General features: G+C 40.6%; 4 protein-coding genes and 1 pseudogene across 5 annotated transcripts; 1 reads left to right on the top strand and 4 right to left on the bottom strand.

Moving 5' to 3' along the window:
- Nucleotides 1–33: 33 nt before the first annotated feature.
- Nucleotides 34–1,674, bottom strand: LOC137721445 (mitochondrial protein import protein ZIM17). Its single transcript, XM_068460538.2, has 2 exons — nt 1,482–1,674; nt 34–622 (listed from the first exon to the last, which is right to left on the bottom strand). The coding sequence occupies exons 1-2, from the start codon at nt 1,558–1,560 to the stop codon at nt 120–122; spliced, it is 582 nt and encodes a 193-aa protein (XP_068316639.2). The 5' UTR covers nt 1,561–1,674; the 3' UTR covers nt 34–119.
- Nucleotides 1,675–3,488: 1,814 nt separating this feature from the next.
- On the bottom strand, nt 3,489–5,124 carry LOC137721332 (lysM domain receptor-like kinase 3). Its single transcript, XM_068460431.2, has one exon. It carries the CDS (start codon nt 4,902–4,904, stop codon nt 3,660–3,662), a length of 1,245 nt encoding a protein of 414 aa, XP_068316532.2. The 5' UTR covers nt 4,905–5,124; the 3' UTR covers nt 3,489–3,659.
- A 2,802-nt stretch (nt 5,125–7,926) lies between these two features.
- Nucleotides 7,927–9,058, bottom strand: LOC137720518 (GCN5-related N-acetyltransferase 8). The gene has a single exon (XM_068459600.2). The coding sequence runs from the start codon at nt 8,801–8,803 to the stop codon at nt 8,102–8,104; it is 702 nt and encodes a 233-aa protein (XP_068315701.2). The 5' UTR covers nt 8,804–9,058; the 3' UTR covers nt 7,927–8,101.
- A 555-nt stretch (nt 9,059–9,613) lies between these two features.
- Nucleotides 9,614–13,080, top strand: LOC148699077 (uncharacterized; annotated as a pseudogene). The gene is made up of 2 exons (XR_015961296.1): nt 9,614–11,396; nt 12,081–13,080. The product of XR_015961296.1 is annotated as an uncharacterized LOC148699077 (transcript).
- Nucleotides 13,081–13,314: 234 nt separating this feature from the next.
- LOC148699076 (lysine-specific demethylase ELF6-like) lies at nt 13,315–21,277 on the bottom strand. The gene is made up of 7 exons (XM_088695599.1): nt 19,676–21,277; nt 19,469–19,547; nt 19,231–19,298; nt 17,809–17,959; nt 16,976–17,553; nt 16,229–16,429; nt 13,315–16,121 (listed from the first exon to the last, which is right to left on the bottom strand). The coding sequence occupies exons 1-7, from the start codon at nt 20,832–20,834 to the stop codon at nt 13,540–13,542; spliced, it is 4,818 nt and encodes a 1,605-aa protein (XP_088551725.1). The 5' UTR covers nt 20,835–21,277; the 3' UTR covers nt 13,315–13,539.
- Between the last annotated feature and the right edge of the window lie 958 nt (nt 21,278–22,235).

Below are 22,235 nucleotides of genomic sequence, written 5' to 3'. Positions count from 1 at the left end.
TCGTTGTTTTTTATACTATATTAAATTAATATGTGTAAAACTACATAAGGTTAACGCCGAACACAAACGCACATTTGTCTTAAGAAAACTCTAATCTACATGCCATGAAGCCTCTGAAACTATTCCAATTGCTTAACTTCAACCCCTTCACCAGGTTTCTTTCCGGCTATATCTTCAAGAGTCAGATTCAGCGTATCGGCGGAGCCTTTCTTCACCTCTTCCCCGCGGGCAGCCAGAAATTGCTCAATGCTGGATGGTTGTCCGAAATACCCGAGATGATCAGCAATCAGGTGGAGATTGTTACACCCGCCGCAGCGAGCTACCACCACACCTTTCTCGTATGATTCTCTGCTGCACGTCTTCATAGATCTTGTTTCACAGACTTTGCAAGTAAAAAGCATGGCAAGGTCATGCCTTGGGGATATTTTCTGGGTGGAAGCATCGGCAAATTTGGCATCGGAACTGTTGATAGCATTTGCGTCAATCTTAGGCTTCAAACGGCTATCTTCAAGATTCACCAAACCCCCATTAGCCGGATTTGTTGGATTTGTTTGCGTCTGAATCTCTCTTTTGTCAAATCCGTATCTTCTGAGTATGGAACTTGCAGAAGGAACAAAATGATCTGCCACCAACAATTTGTAAAAACAAAAACAAGAAAAGTTAAACGAAATAGTATACAGTTTAAGCATGGAAATATTTATCTTGAAAAGACATCCATGGAGAACTTATACATGACTGGCTGAACCAAATCATACAGGGTGAAACAAACGGAGAACTTCAATGAAAATCGAGCAACAAAAGGAACTTCAATGTAAACTCCAAGTTACAGACATACAGACATAATGTAGGTTATGTGGGATTTTGTTCTTGCGAGGCTTGAGAACCTCCGTTTCTGTACAGGGTTTTGTTTCTCTTGGAATCAAGTACAGAGAGCAACAATGAATTCTACCACATCTCCTTTCTGTGCGCGGGTTTTTATTAGCTCAATGTATTACAATCACATGAACAAGATTTGACCTTCGATATTCAATTAAGTACTATTAACTTGTTTAAAAGGGTCTCCTTTAGACAATTCTTAGAACTCTATTTCCCAAAATTGTTGCACCAGTTTTTGAAGTGTTCAATGTTAGCGATACTAATACGCATTTATCTGAGAAAATTATTCTCCTAATCATGCATTAAAAACAAGTTAACAAATACCCATCAGCACAAAGTAGAGAACGAGTAAACCCTAAACCTAACAAAACTCAGTGCTCACAAATTAATCCCCCTTAACATAATCTCCATATACATCAGTAACCCAAATTGTAATACGATCAATTTCCTTCACACAAACAAAAGACACCACAAATTTTTAATTGCAATGGCAGTAAAATTTCATATTTTTTTTAACGAAAAAAGGCAAAAACACGAAAATCGACTACGAAAAGCGAAGAATTTATGAGCAAGATATGTTGGGTTTTTGAGTGGGCGGGCCTAACCTTTGAAGAGATGGGCGTTAGGCTGCTGATTGCGGAGGAGGAGTGAGCCTATGCGTCTCTGCAACATTCGAGCCGCCATGGTTGAGTTCTTGCTTGGATTGCTTGAGCTTGGCGGTTCCGTAAACCGTATTATGTAGAGGCGGTAACAGCAGAGGCAGAGTGCCCTCCAAGTTTTAAACGCCTTGGATTATAATTCTATTAATTGGCCCATAAGAAAGGGAAAAACACTTATTTGGTACAAATTTATTGTTTTATATAACTCTTATTTGTGCAACTTACTACGGTCTAGGTCTTAAACTTGATTCTCGTTAAAACAAATTTAAACCACATTATTATTAATTTATTGTGAGGTTAACCCATCCTCCTATTTCTTAATATAAATAATATCGCTTATTTAAAGAAAAAATATTAACTTTTAGTTGTGAGGATCGAAGAAAATAACCTTATTCAAACCCCATAAGAATATCAGTGAAATAAAAAAATAATCTCAGAAAGAAATCAGTTGGTGACTTTGTCACAGAAATCTACTCTTTCAGCAGCAGAGAATATTATTTCAGCCTCTCCCTAAATGAATTTAGAGGAAGTATTATATTGACTATGATTTGTTGATCTAAATCACCATTTGAGTAAAGTTAATAAGGACAACGCTCATATTTCTGCATGTATACAATATTTTAATCACAAATACAAGTGATGTTTGATGAAAAGAGAGTCAAACTCGAGAACTCAACACGCATTTTATTTAATTAAAAACAAAAAATATCAGATTACTCGTTACTAATTTAAAAATAGTCAAATCTAAGAGGTAAGTGACCACAAATTGGCCGCCATATTTCAGTTGGCTGGTGACAAGGTTGTTCAAAGGGAATGATTAGTAGTCTGGACGGAAAGCAACATCCATATCCACTAACTATCCAATTGATAGATAGAGATGATTGATGCATTAATTTTAGAGAATTTTAACGAAAAGTCTACAGTACTGCTTACTTTAACGAAAAATTATATTTTTACATTAAAAAGTCAATCATATTACTATTCACTTTACCCTTTATTTTGTCCTTATCATTAAAACTCAAAGTTTTCAAGCCATTTGCATTAGTTTTCTTTTAATTTTATCATCAATAATTGAAATTCTATGCAAAATGCACTCGGAATTTTATATGATAAAACAGTCTGCTTCTGTAAGATTTTTGTTGGTGTTATCTACACAATCCATTTAATTGACAATTTTGTTGGTCACATGAGTATATTTTTGTGTTTATTGCAGAGTAAGATAGATGGTTTAGAATCTGTTTGATAACCCTTTCGTTTTCAGTTTTTAATTTCATTTAACGAAAATATTGGTAACTAACTAAAAAACTGAAAGCCAAATTACGAAAACTCAAGAAAGTAGATTTTATTTTTTGGTTGTACTAAAAGTAATTACTAAACGGGTTGTTTTTAGTTTTCAATTGAAACTGAAAATGAAATGACTATCAAACAATTTATTAATTTTTATACAAAATAGTTAGATAGTTAACTCATCATTTATGCGAGACAAATCTCAAACTTTTCACTTATAAAAAGTCAAGCATACCACGAGACCTCTCACCACTCGCTTTTCGCCTTGCTCTTCTTTTCATCCCTTTTCTCCACTACAAAAATTTTCCACTTACCCTACTTGTAACATATTTTAAACCTAGTTGTTTTTCCCACCAAACAAAAGGGAGATTAACCAAGCTCTTGAAGTTAAACTAAGTGCTCTAAGAGAGTAGCGTACTGAGTTAGAATAAATCGTGTCAAGAAAAATCACAAAACTACACTGAAAAATCAATGCAGGACCTTAAGGTTAACACTATATACATTCATCCGGTCATACAATCAAAATCAAACAAATAAGCATCTGATAACTCTTTCGTTTTTTTTTTTTTTTTTTTTTTTCTTAGATTTCGATTTTGGGTGGAGGGAGAGTGAATAATGCGACGGAATTAGAGAGAAATGTAGGAGCAACACATCAACCAGATCAAATTTCTGTAAATTCTTTGTTTCTATTAACTATTTAATCAATCCCCTCGACTTTGTATGTATAATTATTCACCTCATCAAATAATTATTTACAAATTTGATCAATCAAATCGAATGTAAAACCTCAAATAAATAAATAAAAATCCAAATTAATTCCGAACCCCAAAAAAAAAATCAGCGCGGGGCAAATGAAACCGAGATGTCGATAGGCACACCCATCTTCTCCGCCCAACTATGCGACTCCAGAAACAGCTTCGAAACCAAACCGGCTACCCGATCCATATCCGGCCGCCTATCCGGATCCTCTTCCACACACTCCAACGCCACCTGCACCATTTTCTCCGCCACATCCATCGGAAACGAGTCCTTCAGCCTCTTATCCACCCACCTCCTTACCCCGCCACGTCCCCCACCCCTCAGCGCCTCCCTCGCAGACTCAATCACACTCACCCTCCTATACACGCCGTCGGCGCCATTTTCGTCCATTATGTACTTCAGCGGTTCCGCCCCGGAGATCAGCTCCAATAGAACGACCCCAAAAGCGTAGACATCGCACTTCTGGGTCACGATTCCGGTGAGCTGAAACTCCGGCGCCATGTACCCGCGCGTGCCCTCCAGTTTCGTCGACCGAGCCTGGGTCTCGCCGCAGAGTTCCGCCGTGCCGAAATGGCAGATTTTGGCGCCGAGCACGAGGTTGTCCTCCTCGGAGACGATGATGCTGGAGCTCTTGATGTGGTTGTGGACGAAGGTTGAGTCGAGGCCGGAGCCGTGGTGCATGTAATCGAGGCCGTGGGCGAGGTCGGTGGCGATCTGCATCCGGGAGAGCCACGACGATAGGACGGTATAGCTCGGGTTCTTCGGGTTGCGTAGGCAGTCGGCGAGGCTGGCGCCGGCGACGAATTCGTAGACGATGTAGACGTAGCTCCCGGAGAGGGAGGCGCCGAGGAGCTTGATGAGGCTGGAGTGGTGGGATTTGGAGATGAGGGAGAGGCGGCGCTGGAGGTCGGGGAGGGAGATGGGGATGCGGGATTTGCGCTGGAAGATGACGGCGTCCTTGGATCGAAGGGAGCAGCGCCAGGAGGAGGAGGTGGAGGAGGAGGAGAGGCGGCCGCGGGGGAGGAAGTTGGAGGTGGCGGAGCGTATCTCGGAGAAGTCGTAGATTTGGGGGTTTTCAGGGAGGGAGGCTTTGAAGGATCTGAGGGAGGGGACGGAGGAGGAGGTGGAGGATTTGGAGAAGTTGTAGCTGGAGTTGTTGTCGTTGGTGCTGAAATGGGCGAAGGAGGGGTCGGGGACAGAGGAGGAGGATTGTCGGTGTTGATTGGGGCTCTTGGGCTCAATCGCCTGCGTGCTCTTTTTGGTCCTGCACATAGGGGCGGCGCCGCTGGCGGAGGAGGTGGCGGGGGCAGCGGCGACAATCATAGCAGAATTGGGATTGGAAGAAGAAACGGAGCTGTGGAATTTTGGGGGGTTTAGAATATAAGGAAAATGGGCAACTGAGTTAGGTCGTTGTCATCGACGACCTAAGAACACGGAAGAAATTTTACGAAAGCGATGGAACTGCAAGAAAGAAGCCAAGCACTGGTTTGTCATCGATATATAATTTAATTACATCACAATATAAATATGTACCAAGATTCACGTTATTGACAAAGAATATAAGTGTTGTGCACAAAAATATAGGAGGTGGACTGTCTGTCGTTCTATTTTTATATTTTTTTCATGCATTTCTATGATGTGTGATCACGGTTATGTTATGTTAATATTTTATATTAACATATTGCTACGAGATTACTTTTTAATACTTAACCGTCTTATGTTATCAATCATATGTTATCGATGTATGATCAATAGGTTTTATGTTAATAAACACAAATTATTTCTTTATCTTCGACAAGGGGACTGAAATCTGACATGCCGCATTCTACTATTTCGGCAATGGTATAAAACCCTTAATTTACGAGATTTGAACTCTAAAATTTTAAAAACCTCTCACTTCAAAACCCAACATTTAGGTCAAGACGAGTCAAACTCGAAGAACATCAAAAAAATAATAATCAGAGGGTACTGTTATTAGTATTTTAAAAATCTCATTTTACATTCCTCATAAATGTACTATTTTTTTTTAAAATAAAAAATTTGGAGTGTAAACAAATTTAAGAATACTAATAACAATTTTATAATGAATACTGTTTTTTGTTTTCCTTTCTTTCTAATAAACAATTACTCATATTAATTTGCCTTTTTTAGGAATAAAATAAAAAATAAAAGTGGAGGCAGAATTTATTTTCAGTGTGGACACGTTGTGTTCCGACTCGTATTCCTTAATTTCTCCCCAGCATGCACGCAAGAGAGCAGAAGAAAATGGAGCCAAAAACATGGGCCTACCCTACAGTCGCGGAGAAACGGAGAATTCTAAAGAAGTTTCTGGTCTCTGCCCTCATGCGCATGCGAAAGGTCTTTTTTAATTACGGGCTCTACGCGCCTTTTAAGATGTGTTGTGGTAATTGTTTTCTTTCTCATATGACATCCTAAAAATAAAATACAACATGCAATTACCAAAAAAGGGTATTGGAATATAATTAAGTTGGGTGTAAAATACGTGATAAAATAAAGACTCCTTATATGCGGAAGCACATTCAAAGAGATTAGGAAAAAATAAAGGTAAAAATACTTCAAGGAATCAAATAATAATGTAAGAGAATGAATTAAACAATTAATCTATGACATTAAGTTGAAGAGTAAGAATTTTTTTTTTTTTTTTTTTTTTACTTATAGTACCACAAAATACACTGACTTTTATCACATTTGTTTGAACAATTTATCTGATTAAAGATTGCTAAAGATGGAGTTGATAGGGTTTCTGCCTTCATAGTATGTTATCTATTATTTCTTGATATATATATATATATATATATATATATATATATATCTCTCTTACCCTTTCCCATTCCGTATGCAAACTGCTTTGTCAATTTTATGCTGCCACAATTGTAAGAACTCAATTTAAAAACAAACTCCATTTGAATGAAGCCACCTATTAAGAAATTAAATATTATTTTGATACACATAAACTATGGACTAACCTGGGAGTGAAGACTATTAGTTTTATCCACCAACAGCTTAATCTTCTCACCGCGATCAAGCTCCACGCTGTCACCTTCACCACCCCTTTCTACGTAATGCGGTAAAATGGCCCAAGCGCAGCAGATTTTTTATGGGATTTTACTGAAAAACTTGTTCCTGTGGAATTTCATGATCAGGGGATATGCCTGCAATGGATGTCCGTTCAAGTTTCTGGTTTTGTACCGTGAAATACTTAGTTTTGGACAGAAAGCGGACAATTTTACGTACCCTTTTGTTCACAAGACGTGCGGTGAGATGTTGGCAGTAGAAATTTGGGAGGAAGGTTTCAATTCATCGTAAGTTATTTGCAAAACCGAGTTGCTCCGTCGCAGAGATTATTCAACTCCACCAAATAAGGTTATTGCTGCTTCGGAAATCGGGGTTTCACTGCCCACTACAGCATGCTGCTGATCTCACCTCGATCGCTGCCGTTTCAAAGTCGTGTCTGAATCCATCGATGGATTCCTTCCAGATTTTTTCCTCTATATTTTTAGCCGTAATTTAGACTTCAAATTCATTCTTCATAAGAGATGATGGAGAAAGAAATCAACGCCAAAAAGAGCAAGAGAATGGAAGAAGAGAAGAAAATAAAGAAAAATACTTAAGATTGAGACGATTGAGTTTTTGCGTGGTGGATGGTGGAAGAAAGAGAGAAACCGAACGCAACTGCTCATAGCAGTTCCAAACCAAACCACGTTCATTTTCTCTCGTGTAGTAATACTGGTTTTACCATTTTATCCTCATTTTCTGAACATTTTTGGACTTTGATTGTGAAGGAAACGAAGGGCAATATTGGGTTTATTGAATGTTTTGCCTATTTGGCTTTCTCACTTTATACATATAGAAGATAAAAGGTCTTAGGTTCGAGTCAAAAACAAATGTGAACCGAATTATCACTAGTTCGATACGAGGCTAAACCCTCTTTTTAGTGTTGTAGATGATATCGATGAATTCTTGGGCCCGGAGGAACGGACCAACTCACCGTAACAGCCAACTCCGTCGTCATCACGCACCCTTTGTGTCCGGAGCTTGTAAACGGGCGTCCGGAATGAACAACTTCACCAAAACGAGGACATACGAAACCCAAATTGTTATGCCTCAGTTTTTCAGGAAGCTATTGGTTGTGCAGTTTAAACCGCTATTAATTCTCGTGTTATAATATAGGAGAACGAATGCATTGACATCGCGAAATCGGAGTCTGAAATCGTCACCCAAATTATCATTTCTTGGATAAACAAGTCGCAGAAAACAATTGAGAACCGAGAAGCAAAATTAAACAAACACAACAACAACGGCATTCAGATAACAGCAAGAGAAATTTCGAAACTCCGAAAGGTTACGCTAATGAAATTGATTGGAGAAATAGCAGGGTTCTACAAGCATACAGCCAGAAAATTAAAGGATTAAAACACATTACATTTCCATTTTTTCATTTAGTTTCATGTAATTTCCTCAACTCTAACTCCAGAGAAAGAGTCATGGAAATTACCAAGTTAGGCATTGACATAAGCATTGAGAGCGTCACCAGTGAGCCTGCAAATCCTCCACTCCTGCAAAACCTTAGCCCCCATCTCCTCGTAAAACTTGATGGCATTGACGTTCCAGTCCAGCACCACCCACTCCACTCTGCCGTACCCCATCTTCACCGCCTGCTTCGCCACCGCTGAGAGCAGCATCTTCCCCAGTCCCTTCCTCCTATAGCACTCCCTCACAAACAGGTCCTCTATGTAAAACCCTGGCTTCCCCAAAAAGGTGGAGTAATTTGGGAAAAACAGCACAAACCCAGCAACGACAGCGTCCCCGCCGTTGGATCTGAACAAATCACGTTCTGGGTCGTCGATCGGGAGGTCCAGATTGTGGGTTTTGACGGTGGGTGGGTAGGCCGAGTTGTTGCACTGAAGGTGTTCGACGAAAGGCGTCTCAGAGACTTCGAGGACGAAGATGGTGAATGACTGGAAGGGAGGGGAGGTGAAGAGGGTGGACCAGAGGGAAGACTCGGTGGCGACGAAGAGGTCGGTGAGGTGCTCGAAGACGGCCATCTGGTGGATGAGCTTGTGGATGTGTGGGACGTCGGTGGGGTGGGCTAGGCGGATCCGAGAGAAGAGTGGGTAGCCCATTGGGGTGGAGCCTCGGGGTACGTCGTTGAAGCCCTCTGGGGCTGGGGTAGGTGGCGGTGGCGGTGCGGCGGCGGCCATGGTTGCGATTGGGGTTTGGTTTTTGCTTGCTTGCTTACCGAGCAGAGTTGGGTACGGTTTTCCAGCAAATGCGTGGGAAGGTATTAGGAGCAGGATCGGTTTTATAACGGAGGCTTTCAATCCTAACCGTTTGTAAAATCCACCGACATGATTGTCGCCACGTGTATTCTTAATAGGAAATACGGTGAAACTGAAAATTGTCAGTTTTGCTTGGATAATTGGATAAGATACGAAAAATTAGGGTCAATAAATTTGTGAATTGTTGATTTTAAGAAAAGTAAAAGTTTTAAATTCCCACGCAAGTTCCCAGTTGCAAACGTGTGAATAAAAATGTTGTAATTCTGAATTTGAGAAATTGAAAGAAAAAAAAAAAATGTAAAACTGATGAGAGTTGTGTTTTAAAAAAAACGCTACAATATATAAGAAGTCGATAGCTTGATTGACTAAAAGTTAGTAGTAGAGATAAAACTTTTCTTTGAGTGGTGTGGTCACTTTCAAATCTATATGCGATTTCGTTCTTGGTGAGAACATTTGTCTCTACACTTGAAATTCTGACTTTTCGTTCAATTAGTATTACTTGTATCATTTAACTATTGTCAAGATCATAAATAAAAATACTAGGATAAAGTGTAAAAAAAAAAATTTAAGAGCTGTAACTAAGTGTAAACATTTTTTGGTCCCTAATCTATATGAAATATATTTTTATAAAACACGTTTTGAATTCGATTTTTACCGTTGATGAATCGCACATGCCAATGGCAAGAGAGGCTGAAACTAGTCCCTTTAGTCGACAAAAAAGAAATCTATGGGAAACATGTCAAAATTTCTAATTACCAATTGATTAACCCAACAATTACTAAATTTAGAAAATTATACGACGGGAAGCCACGCTCTCACTCACGCCCCAATCTCAGCCCCCTCTGCTCGAACCGGTGGCGCACCGGCCCTTCCAATCTCCGACCCAAAATTATCCAAATTTGCCTCTCTTTTGATTCCAATTCCACACAATTACCGGAATCACAATCCCACTGGCCGACTCTCAGTCTGATATAAAGCTCGGCAGATCGGGCAGTGGCAGAAGCATGTCCGATAAGCCACCAGAAGCACCATCTCCGTCACCGCCGTCACCTCCGCCGTAAAAGCAACTCTCTCACCAAGACTGGGAGTCGCTAATCGACGACTTCCAGCACGGCGGCGCACGCCAGCACAGATGGACATCCGCTCAGCCGATACTCCTCTCCCTCCTCGACCAAGCCCTCTCATCCATCGCCAAGCGCGAATTCCCCCTCAAGCTCCACGTCATCACCTTCCTCGAGGAGTTCTCCGACCCTCTCTTTGCCACCGCCATCGCCAACGACGCCATTTCCGGAAGCAAAGTCCTCCACCGCCTCATCGAAACCCTTCGCTCTCTGATCCGGACACCGGCCGATGGGGTCCACATCACGTTCGCTCTCAAGGAGCAGATGATGCTCTCCGTCACATCCGTCGTCGTCTCTCTCGATGACGACGTGGTGCCGATCTCCACCGTCGAATCGCTGGTGGAGCTGCTTTTAACGGTGATCAACCGTCCCAATCATGGCGTCGACCGTCAGGCGCGTGCGCTGGCGTGCGAGTGCCTTCGAGAGGTGGAGAAAGCTCGGCCCTCTTTGCTCTCCGAAATCGGCGGACATCTCTGGAGCTTGTGCCAGAACGAGAGGACTCACGCCGCTCAGAGCTACATTCTGTTTTTCACCACCGTCGTTCACAATATCGTTGTCGAAAATCTCAGCGTTTCGATTCTCAATACGGCGGTGCCTTTGGTACCGTTCAGCTCACCGCAGAACGGGTCGGGTAAGGAGAGCTTGGGTGGTTTGAATTACAAGGAGTTGTTGAGGGCGATGGGTTTTTTGCTGGAATGGCCGCAAGTGTTGACGCCGTGTGCGATGGTTAAGTTCTTGGCTCTGATAATGCCAATGGCGGCAGCATTGGAGCTCCAAATTTCGAAGCTCAAGGTGCAATTTTTCGGGATGCTTTATTCGTCTGATCCTATGCTCTGCCATATCGTTTTGACCATGTTTCCAAGGTTTTGGGACGCATTTGATGGGCAAGAAGGCAACATTGCGAGGCGGCTTGTGCTGCTGTCCAAAGAATCGCAGCACCACTTGGTTTTTCGATTGCTGGCGGTGCATTGGTTGCTGGGATTTGGTCAGTTGGTGTTGAGAAGGGAAGTAAAGAAAGTGAAGACCATTGTTGATATGTGTTCAAGATTCTATCCGAGTGTGTTCGACCCCCTTGCTTTGAAAGCCTTGAAGCTTGACCTGCTTGCATTTTGCTTCGTTTGTGTAGATGTCTTGAAACCAGAGAAGAGTGTTTTGGGCGAGGATGGTGAGGTGAATGATAAGTTGGTGGTGAGGTTGTTTGAAGATGAACTTGTTTGTGTATCAGCATTCAAATGGTTGCCTCCAGGGAGTACTGAAACTGCAGTGGCATTTCGAACTTTGCATAGGTTCTTGATTGGGGCTTCATCTCATTCAGACAATGATCCTTCCACCACTAGAAGTCTCATGGACTCCACCATTTTTAGGAATATACAGGTAGTTTTCTCTCTTCCTCAGTCTCTATCTATACGTTCTACTACATTTACAAGATATTCGATATGAAATTTTATATTTATGGCTGAGGATACTTTTAGGTTTAGACAACAAATTAGTCCTCCCCTTAGCTTTGAGTTTGAATTGAAATATCAGAATTTTGGAAGGACTACTAGAAGAACCAAATAGTTGTTATTTGCTGATATGATAGTATATGCATTGATGTAATAGTTATATCTAGCAACTAAGAAATTTCGAGATAATCTACCACAATAGTTAGTGTCTAAAATTTGGGAAAAACTGTCGATGCTTCTAAAACTAAATAGTATTGACGTCTAATAAATTGACATTAGTTGCAGCGGCATTGTTTGTCCTAAAAATATTGGTTTTTCATAGATTTAGGGTGATGGACTTTTTTATATGGTCTTTTCATCTTTTAAAAGTATGAAGGATGATGTTTGTGTAATTGACTTTTCTTTTCGTTTTTCTCTATATCTGATCTTGCTTTGGAAGTATTTGGTCTGCTTGATGTTAAATAAAAAGTAGTTGTTAGCTTTCCCATAACTATTTCTTGTGACTTGGTATCTGACTTGTTAAGTGGTTGGGTGATGTGGATGTATGTCTTGATCAGGCTTAGATGTTAGAATGCTATGAAGTGATCAGTAAAGATTAATTGACATACATTTAACGTGGCAACAATGTGCCAGAGAAAAAAGGAAATCATTACTAGTAGTGTCTGTTTGAGACAAGTGCTGAAAATGGTCAGATAATCAGGGGACAGCTTCACACTATCACTGTGGGCATAGAGGATATGTTTCTCAAGGCTATTGTACCACCTGGCATCCAGAAAGATTCCGTACCTGGTTATTACTTAGATTTGTTCAGTGCTCTTTGGGTGGCATGTGGCATTTCCAACACTGCGCGAGAGACGTTTCAGTTGAAAGGAGGCAAAGGGGTTACCGCTATAAGTGGTACTCGGTCGGTCAAGCTACTAGAAGTCACTGCATCGTCTTTGATTCAGGCTACTGAGCGCTATTTGGCACCCTTCGTTGTAAGTGTGATAGGTGAACCACTTGTTACTGTCGTAAAGGATGGAGGAATCATTAGGGACATCATCTGGAAGGACGAGGCCTCAGATTCTTCCCTAGACATTACTAGCTCGGAGACCAATTTTGATAGAGGCCCGCTTCATCTTACATTCGGTGATGATGCAGATGAAAGGGACAGTCATGTCAACACCCGCAAAAGAAACATGGGCAGCATACTCATTTTGATATTTCTTCCACCAAGGTATCATCTCCTCTTCCAAATGGAAGTGTCCGATGTTTCATCGTTAGTACGGATTCAAACTGATCACTGGCCGGGCTTAGCTTATACTGATGATTATTTGGAAGCTTTATTTTTGGCATAGGAATTTATTCATTTTTCTACCGCACAAGTAGGTTACCTGAGGATTCTCATCGGTGCTGCTCTAAGGTCGTCGGCATTTTGTTCTATATCTTGTCTCCATATTTATTCGTACAGAGAAGGGTAAATTTTGTGGCACCCAGAGTATACTCTGCTGTAAATATTTCTCGAGTTCTTTTACCTTGTATTCTTTTGTTTGTATTGGGGGTTAAGAAATGCAATTTTGGGGCATTTTCCGTTCTGTGTAGGTAGGATTTTGTAACCAAAAGATTGAAATTAAGGCTGATTCTTTCATTGCAATCAATAGTATTCTACTTATTGTGAATTTCAAATTTGAGCAAAACGAGTTTGCTTGTTCAGGCGAGAGAAACTTACATGACAAAAGTTTGTCGCCTGAATGACAAGTCACATGAGAAGAGAAATAGGCTAATAGAGACGTGACATGGGAGTTCTTTTCCATCGCAGCGTCAACGGATACATATCTACGTCAAAAGCCTTTTGTTGAAAAATGAAATAATAGTGTCATAAAAAATATTGACCCAAAAACTATGAGTGAATTCAAATAATCGGTGACTGCAATCTACAAAAAAAGTTAATTCGTTCCTTATCTACGCCTAACCAGAACATCCAAAGATTACACGAGATTTTAACCGAAAAAACAAAAAAATTGTTACATGAGATCCTGCAGGCATCTTTGACCCCAGAAGCCCCTTCTGCTTATATGTTACAAAAGCCAACCTCACCAGATTACCAGGCAGGTTAGCTCACATAATGCCCGGTTTTCCGTCGGTGACGGCTATAATCCGATACAAACCGGAAGAAGAGGCCACATCCCTCAACCTTGCACTGGTAAGGCCGTTCTCCGGTGTGCACGCGTATGTGCTCAGTGCGGGCCCATGCCCACTTGAACGACATGGAGCAGCCTTTCCACGGGCACTTGAGGGGCCTATCATCATCATGCACACGGCTGTGACTCACTGCGTACTTGTGGGAACTGAACCTCTTGCCACACCCTTCATGTGGGCAACGGTTACGCTTGTGCAACATTAGCTCCACCTTTGTTGCAAACCTCATACGGCAGCTTTCTATGTCGCACCTGTGAGACTTCCTTGCTTGTTCTTTCTTGGGAGGAACATGGACATCTGAAGGTTTCTTCACCTTCTTTGTCACCGGCTTCTCCTCCACCTCTTCGTAAATGTTGTCCCTCCCACTCCTACTCGTTGCATCCTTCCCAGCCCTTGGTCTCAACCCTTCACACGGGCCCCTAATAAATCCATTGGAATCGAGGTTGTCATCTATTATTTGCTCCAATCCTCTCTTTCTTTTTCTTCTCATTTCAGGACTTGGTGCAGGGTTTTCAAGCCTTGGTGCAACCGTACTTGAAGACCCAATGTTTTCCATCTCTTTATCATGTTGGGATGAGCAAACTTTACCACCATTGCGCGAGTCTTGAGCAGCACTAGCCTTTCTTTTAGCTCTAGAATATGTTTGGATAAAAGGAGATGGCTGGCATTTTGAAGTATCTTGACTAGAGATGAGTTCCTCATTACCATTTGTGGGACGGTTTTTCCACTCTTCACCATCCAAAGCCATAGAACCAATGATATTATCTGTTGCACAGGTCACTCCGGGAACCTCAAATTCTTCAACCAAACCATGTGTGGGCTGCAGTTCTGTTTCTATGATGAGACTAAGTATGGGTGCTTCTATAGCTCCATTTGTAGTCTGGACTTCTTGCTGAAATACAGTGTCTGAATTCGCACCATCGTCTGTGCCTTCCACAGAAGAGCCTCCCTTTGGCACTTCAGAAAATTCTTGCATTGAGATACAAGGTTGAGTTACTTCCATTTGAGTCACTGAAGTCGAGACATGTTCCTCCTCGCTTCTATCTGCAGTTAGAAATTCTTCACTATGTAAAACCGGAACAGAGCAAAAATCTGCTGCAGCACACAGCTCTCTTGGAACTCCAGAAGTACCTTCTACTGAAGCAGGAGAAGGCTCCTTCATTTGTCTTCCACTTAAACTGGGTTCCTCATTTCCTCCTTTCGGACTCTTAATTTCTTCTTCCAGTTTGCATACTAAAGACACATCATTGCTCAAGTCTTCATCATTATGGGAACTACATGAAACTGGCGTCTTGTCTTTACTTCTGTTGGTAGTTCGGATTTCTTGCTGCACTTCATCCAAGATCACGGAATCACAAATTTCATTGCTCATGCAAGATTTCTCCAGGACTGTATTCACCATCTGTGGCTCAGAACTTGTAACAATTGAGTCGGAAGCACATAAATTTGTTGTCTCAGCAAGAACAGAAACGTCATCCATCAGAGCATTCTCATGAGCCAAAACTTGGGACTGCCCCTCCGATACTAGATTACAATTGTCACTGGTATTGTTGAATTTTTCCATTTTCTGCTCCTCTATTTGCGTTGGAACACTTTCATCAGCTGCAATGACAGGTGGAGTAGCAGACTTGTTCTCATGGGCTTCTTCAAGAATCCTCATCTCATCTTGCATATCAGAATTATCCCTTGATGCTAACTTACAACCGTTACCTTTCATGTTTCTTTCTTCAAAACTGTGATTCTCGACCTGTGCCTCAACACTACCAGCTATTAATGTGGCAGCAGTTAGTGTTTCTGAAACTTGTGAAGAAGTAGAGTACAAACTGATATCAGTGGCTGCTTCAGACATCTGGACAACAGGATACATTTCAGACATTCCGCTTGACGCAGAGAAATCAAGTATTGCACCACTGCTTGTGGAATTCCCAATGCCGCAAATGTTACTTTCTGTTGCCATTCTGCTGTCTTTACTACCCTCAACACCTGTACCAGGGTGCCCAAAGACCCTACTTGTTCCTGTAGAACTCCCCGCCTTTAGCTTAGACTTTCGTCTTGAATATTGAATTATTTTTTCTTCCCTCTTAATAGAGGTGCCATCTGACCTTCTGCCCACCACTTCATCCTTTTCCTCAACGTTCTCACATGGTGTACAATCTGCTGGATGATTAAGCTTTTTAGATCGAGATCTTCTTGATTGCCATGTGACGGCTAGAAAATCTGAGCTGGGACTTTGTTTGGAGAACAAGCCACCCAATGTCAATGCATGCTGGACTTGCTTCGAGGATGAATTCTTTCTGACCTTGACACAGTACCGTAGGTTGATACCCAACTTTGAGGTCCAGTCTTCTCCACATTCATCACGTTCATCATCAACTGCAAGCTCTATCAAATTCAGATCTTCCTTTGACGCAATATCCAAAGGAACCTCATTATACTTAAAGGGGCAACCAATCTCCTCTGCAATTGCTGCAGCAGGAGCCTTTATTTTTTGATAGTCTGCAGAAATCCAAAGAGTAAAGATTCAACTAACTTTGCAAATTAACAGAGAAATATCAATTACTATTTTTTTGAAAAAAAATAATCGTGGAAAAAGCCAAACTTACCAGAATGGCAAATTACAAGCATGTTCGCTCCACCTTTACACTGCAACAGGTCCACAATTTCAACAGCGTGATCAAGGCAGAAACTCCTTGGTCTCAGAAATTTATTATCAGTATTCCAACCCTTTTTTAGCTTGGCTGTGGAAGGAATTAAGGGACCATTCGAAGGTGGCAAAACGTTGGGAACAGAAACGAGGTCCTCTTCTGCACAACAAAGAAAATAATAGACTTCAAAATTTGCTTTCATGAAAAACACCTGGAAACAATGTATAACTCCCCAGTTCCTACTACTACTTCACAATTGAAAAACTTTAGGACATAAAGGAGCAATCTACCGTATTGGCATGATACCATACAATACAGAGAACAATTGATACAGTTGACAATCAGCTGATTCAAGGTCCTAAATCAAAAACAGAGGCAGCAGGTCATAAACATTGTGCACAGGAACATCCCACAAATTAATCACAGATGCTTCGCAACTGGAATTGTGAAGAATTTGAGGCAGTTCTAAGTACCCCAATGTCAAAACCTATAACGCTGACCAGCAGAACATCACTGGACTCCCAAAAGATGAACACTCTAACCATTACATAGGAAAATAGCTATTTTTGAGGGCTCCGAATATACTTTACACTGTTAAGTTATATCCACTTTGAATTTTCTCTTCTCTCAATGATAAACCAGGAAGTTAGTTGAGAAAACCAAAAGCATGAGCAACGAAAAATATGTGGATCCAAATTCCTATACCTGTAACATTTCCCTTGACAGATGTGTGACAATCTGGAAACGAATGAGACTTTTCAAGTCCTGAAACCCCAGGGGAACCTTGAGCCATAAAATTTTCAGTTTGCAGCTCCTTTGATGCTTTCTCAGATGGTTGCACCACAGACATAAATGGAAACCCAAGTATTCCACAAGCCACGCATGCCAATGTGCCTGAGTCGACTTGAAAGTCCTGTGATAAATCATCACTTCCCAAATACAAATCATTCATATTTTCCATATACAAACTCATCTCGTCAATCAGAATGTTCTGATCATCTTCATAATTTCCACACTGAATATAGGTAGCATCTTCCTTTGGATTCATATCAACAGGAGCACCACCACTGAGTGTTACGGAATCTTTACTTGTATATGGAAGTAAATCATGGTTCCATAATACTGCGTGGTAACTTGATTCTTTTCCAAGAAGGACAGATAACACATTGTTTTCCTTTAATATATCTTCAATAAAAGCCTTCTTTACCGACAGCTCCTTTTCTTCCTTCTGCCGATCTCTCCTACGTGAACTTCGCACGCCTGGTAGTAGGGACCTTGGCACCCTGGAATAATAACAAAACAGCAATACCAAACATGAGCAACAACTGCAATTGGCTGGCCTAGTTGACAATTTTATCAAGACAAGCAAAGACACAGTGCAGTTCTATCTAACTGAAGCATAGAAGAGTAAATGCAAAGGAACAACTTTATCACAGTCATGTTATCCATCATCAAAGAACAAGTTCCAAAAGCAGCATGTACAGACATACTGAGACTATCTTGTGCTCAATGTAATTTGAATAAGATGCTTAGCTGACCTCGAAACAAAAGACATGGTCAAGAGGTATAGAAGCTGTTGATGGGAGAGCATAGGAAGATAATTCATAGCAGCTCTACGTACTGCAGCTTCTTTAGCTACTTTAAGCCATTGTGGTGTTCCAAAGTTAGCAGCTTCCCCACAGTTAAAACCTACAGTAATTCATCAAAAACTCAAGATGAGCAACATATGCTGAAGAGGCAATAAAAATTTGTTTTGAATACACTAAAAGAAAATTTATAACAAACAAGGACGCAGACTAGAATGGGAAACATCATGTGCATGCAGAAAGAACCATGACATTAGCAATATAAAATCTATGATGAAGACAAATGAATACAACTTACTATTGCAAATGTCAGAAATTGGGTTTAAATATCTGTGACAGAAATTTGTTTTTAATGGAAGAGGTCCATGACTTTTGATTTTATCAAGAAAGAATTAGGAAGAAAAGGTACTAAGGCACAAGACCTTATCACAACTTCTACTCACGTGGACTGCAGACCTCCACATTAGGAAACATGAGAATTATTAAAAAAAAAAGAAGAAGAAAGCTGGATGAAAGGATTAACGTCATCACAAAAATTGGAAGAAACAGGGTGTAATTTTTGTGCAGAGTTAAGTCTTGACCACCTCCTGTCTATCATCTATAAATCTGGATGAGAGGAATATGCTAAATGAAACTGGGAGGATACCAACTCAACTAAAGTGTTATGTCCATCAATCTGGAGTTAGCTACTAGGATCCCTTCATGCCGTTCAGCCATATCCAAGGCCAAATTCTCTGGTGATGCAAGAAGCGCATTATGTGGGAATTTTAACCTCTCTACAGTCCATTTATCCAAGGCACCTAACCTCCACTCTTCCTGATGACACAACAATCCAAGATACCCCCCATTTAAACTTGCAACTTTCTGTTCAGTACGTTTTAACTAATAGCTCAACAGAAAAGTGGAATAAAGTTTTCCAGATTAGTTGGAGGAGGTACTGTATATTCTCACTATAAGGAAAAAGTAACCATAATAAAGGTGATACGTGTTTATGGCTCTACATCAGCGATTATGGTCAATAAATCAAAGTTAATAGACATTACCAAAGGATAAATTATTTGAAGCCTTTTGTCATTTCTGTTCCATCTATGGGTATTCAAATCAAGTTCGGACTCAAGGGCTACTTCTATCACAAAGGAATTGAATCCTTTAGGTACTTACCCCTTTTTCTTGTACGTTTGATATATATACCCTATTCTTTGTAGAACTTCTATACCCTATGTTTAGTGTCCAATGCACATGCAATTTCTTTCTGCAACAAATGCCATGTCATAAGCATTTACAAAGTAAAAACAGAATTCAAGCCAAAATGTAAAACTTGTCACTTCTAGCACTACAATTAAGTAATATGTGCAAACAATGTAAAGTAATTACCGTGGCTGAATCCGACATGGTAAGCCCTTGGAAAAGTGACAACAAATTCACCAGGGTTCTGTATTAACCTAAACAAGAAACCAGAAGGGCCAAAATTAGAACATCAAAAAGACCCAACCCAACATAGACTCAATTCCACACATCAAAGCCGAACATTCAGCAAGAGCAATAATCCTCAACTTAATTAACATTATAATGAACCATAAAAGTAACAAGAAGGGGAAAGAGAAGGACCCACCTGCAACAAGGAATCCCTGCTGCAACAACAGCCTCAGGTGAAATTAAAGTTGTTTTATTGCCCAATAGTGAGAGAGCAGCTGGTAATAAGAGAAACTGGACCTGAGTTACAAAAATGCTATAGAAGTAATAACACTAAACAAATGCTCAGAAGCTCAGAAGCTTTTAGTGAACAATGAATGAACCAACCATAAAAGAATTCACATACCTAGGCGATCGAGATTACCACCAAACGCCTCCGTGCGAATAAGTTCCTCAAAAGCAAATGCATAATCACCTGGAACAGAATACCAAGTCTTTGAAGATCCAGTGTGAAGAAAATTCATACTGTGAAGCTCATGATCTTCAACGTGCCAAGCAAACCAACTAAACAACATGCCAATGTAAACCATAGGAGAAGTAACACCCGGGATATCATCGGGCATGAAACGAGTAAGCGAACCAGGTGAACGTGCAATTACTTGTAAGTTCCAAGGACTGTTTGAAAGCTTCCAACCAGCAGTACCTTCCATATCACAACATGAATTTGGATTTTTTCGCCTATATGATTGGGGAGTTTCATCAGCTGAAAATATTTCTGGAGCAGTAGATTTGGATGCCTCTGAACATGTATCCAAAACATTCCTATGAGATGCATTCTTAACTTCATCATTACGGGAGGTTCTTTTGCTGCTACTAATCATTTCAGTTTTCTTGCTATCAGAGTTTTCTTTACTTCTCTGGTAGGAATTCCTCTTCCTCCTCCGCCTATGAGAAGAGATGAATTGGCCCACTGGCTCTTCAAAAGCAGACCCAGGCACATCATTTGCATACTCAATATATATTGGCTTTTCAGAAGCCGCCTTCCAAAACATTTCCTCTATAACCAATGGAGTAACCTCCCTAACTGAACCTAGTATGCTCCTTGCAAAAGCCCTAGCCTTAGTTTCAAACTGCTCCAAAGTATAAATTTCCCCACTTTGCCACACTTGCTTACCTACACCCGATGGCGGATTCTGAACTGCTGCCCCTTTCATACTTTTCACACTCTGCCCCAATTCTTGGTGCCTTGTAGTAAAAACTGCCCTAGCCTCCCCATCATTACCACCGTCCCCAGAACCCGTTCTCATCGGAGAACAACCCTCTAACGAATTTACATCACTACCCAATTCCGGACACTTCAAGAGGGACTTATTCAAGTTGCTAAAAACATATCTTTTTGAGGGTTTTGGCAATGGTGGGACAATCTTGCAAATACCAAATTCACTAGCTTCCTTCTCGATTTTCGATATATAAGCAATCGGGTCAGCGAATTCAGTATGCGTCGGCCGAAAGACCGGTGCCAATGGCAACCCTTCGAGCCAATTGGATATTTCAACATCCCCCATTTATAACCAAGATTCACATCTACAGCATATCCTCCTATACAAGCTAATGGCACATTGGTTTTCAATCACAAAAGCTTTGTTCTTTGAAGTTCCAAGACCAATCCAATAATCGAAACCTAGAAGTGCAAAGATTTGAGCGAAATTTTGACAGAATGCTTAGAAATTAAGAACCTGTAAATTCAACGAGACTTGTTGATGATACAATTAGCCTTCGGAAGCAACCGCCAACTGCAACTGCGAGTAGAGTCTGTGTGTATGAGAGAGAGGAGAGAGAGAGAAAGGTTTGTCTAGGTTTTGAGCGACATTCTTGAAGCTGAGTCTGGGCGAGGCGGGGGGTGGCTAATTTGCGTGGCTAGGACACAGCGCACGAAGAGAGTCACTGTTTACTTCTGACCGTACGACTCGAGTTGGGAATTGAGATGGGGTCGCGTTGCGGTTAGTTGAGGTGCGCATTTGAGCACGAAGCCGTCGTAAAATATAAAAAGATAGGGACGTCTAAGGTATGTCTAATTATGAAGTGGCTAGACTAAGAGAAAGTTAAAAAATGCACATAGAGGACTTGGATTTTTTTGGATTGATCAAATTACATGGCATTGATTTAAAATTGTCTACATATAGTCCAATTCTAATCGAAGAGTAAATAAATAAGTCTAATTTTTCCTTTATTAAAAAAAGGGGTTAACCGATAGTTTCACCATGGTAATCTACTTTTTTGAGTGATGGGAATACTCATAGAGGTATTTCAGTTTTCTTTGGCAATCATCGTGTGATTCACTAAGGCAGGAATCAAATTCAACCATTATGTAACCTGTAATAATTAAATAAGTCTAATCTTTTGTTTTTGTCTTTAAGCCAAATGGAGGAGGAGAGGTGACATTCAACTACCAATCCCCATTTGTGCAATTGAGTTGAGAGATGTAGTCTCTCAGAACATAAGTACGGCACGATCGTGCGTGGGAATATGTAAAAGAAGAAACAAGGAAGGTATTATTTGGAAAGTGAGGGAAGATTACTATCATGCCTATAAATTAAATGATAATGATTCATTTGCACTAACTCTTTTCTTTTTTGTTGTATGGAATTCAACTCATTCACTATTGGGGAAATGACACAATCTCAAAATTTTGGAAAAATGAGCCAGCGCCTTAGTACTAACTATATAAGAATTGTTTTCTAACTTGCATCAAGTTTGGGATAGTTTTAACAAAATTTTGTTGTAATTGTCAGTGAAACCACATAATGTATGCTTATACTTTGTTTATTTATCAGTTTTTCTGATGGTATTAATCTTGTATGCTTCAACATACGACTTGGTCTCTTTCCTCTCTTCCCTTTCATTTATTTGTTTTGGTGTAAAGTTGCTGCCATGAAACACTAAGGTTGTCGCTTTTTGGTCTACTC

The sequence above is a fragment of the Pyrus communis genome, chromosome 1, assembly GCF_041283825.1.
Source record: "Pyrus communis isolate YQ-2024b chromosome 1, ASM4128382v1, whole genome shotgun sequence".
NCBI lineage: Eukaryota > Viridiplantae > Streptophyta > Magnoliopsida > Rosales > Rosaceae > Pyrus > Pyrus communis.
Note: the sequence above shows the minus strand (reverse complement) of the source record. Positions and strands in the feature narration are given on the sequence as shown.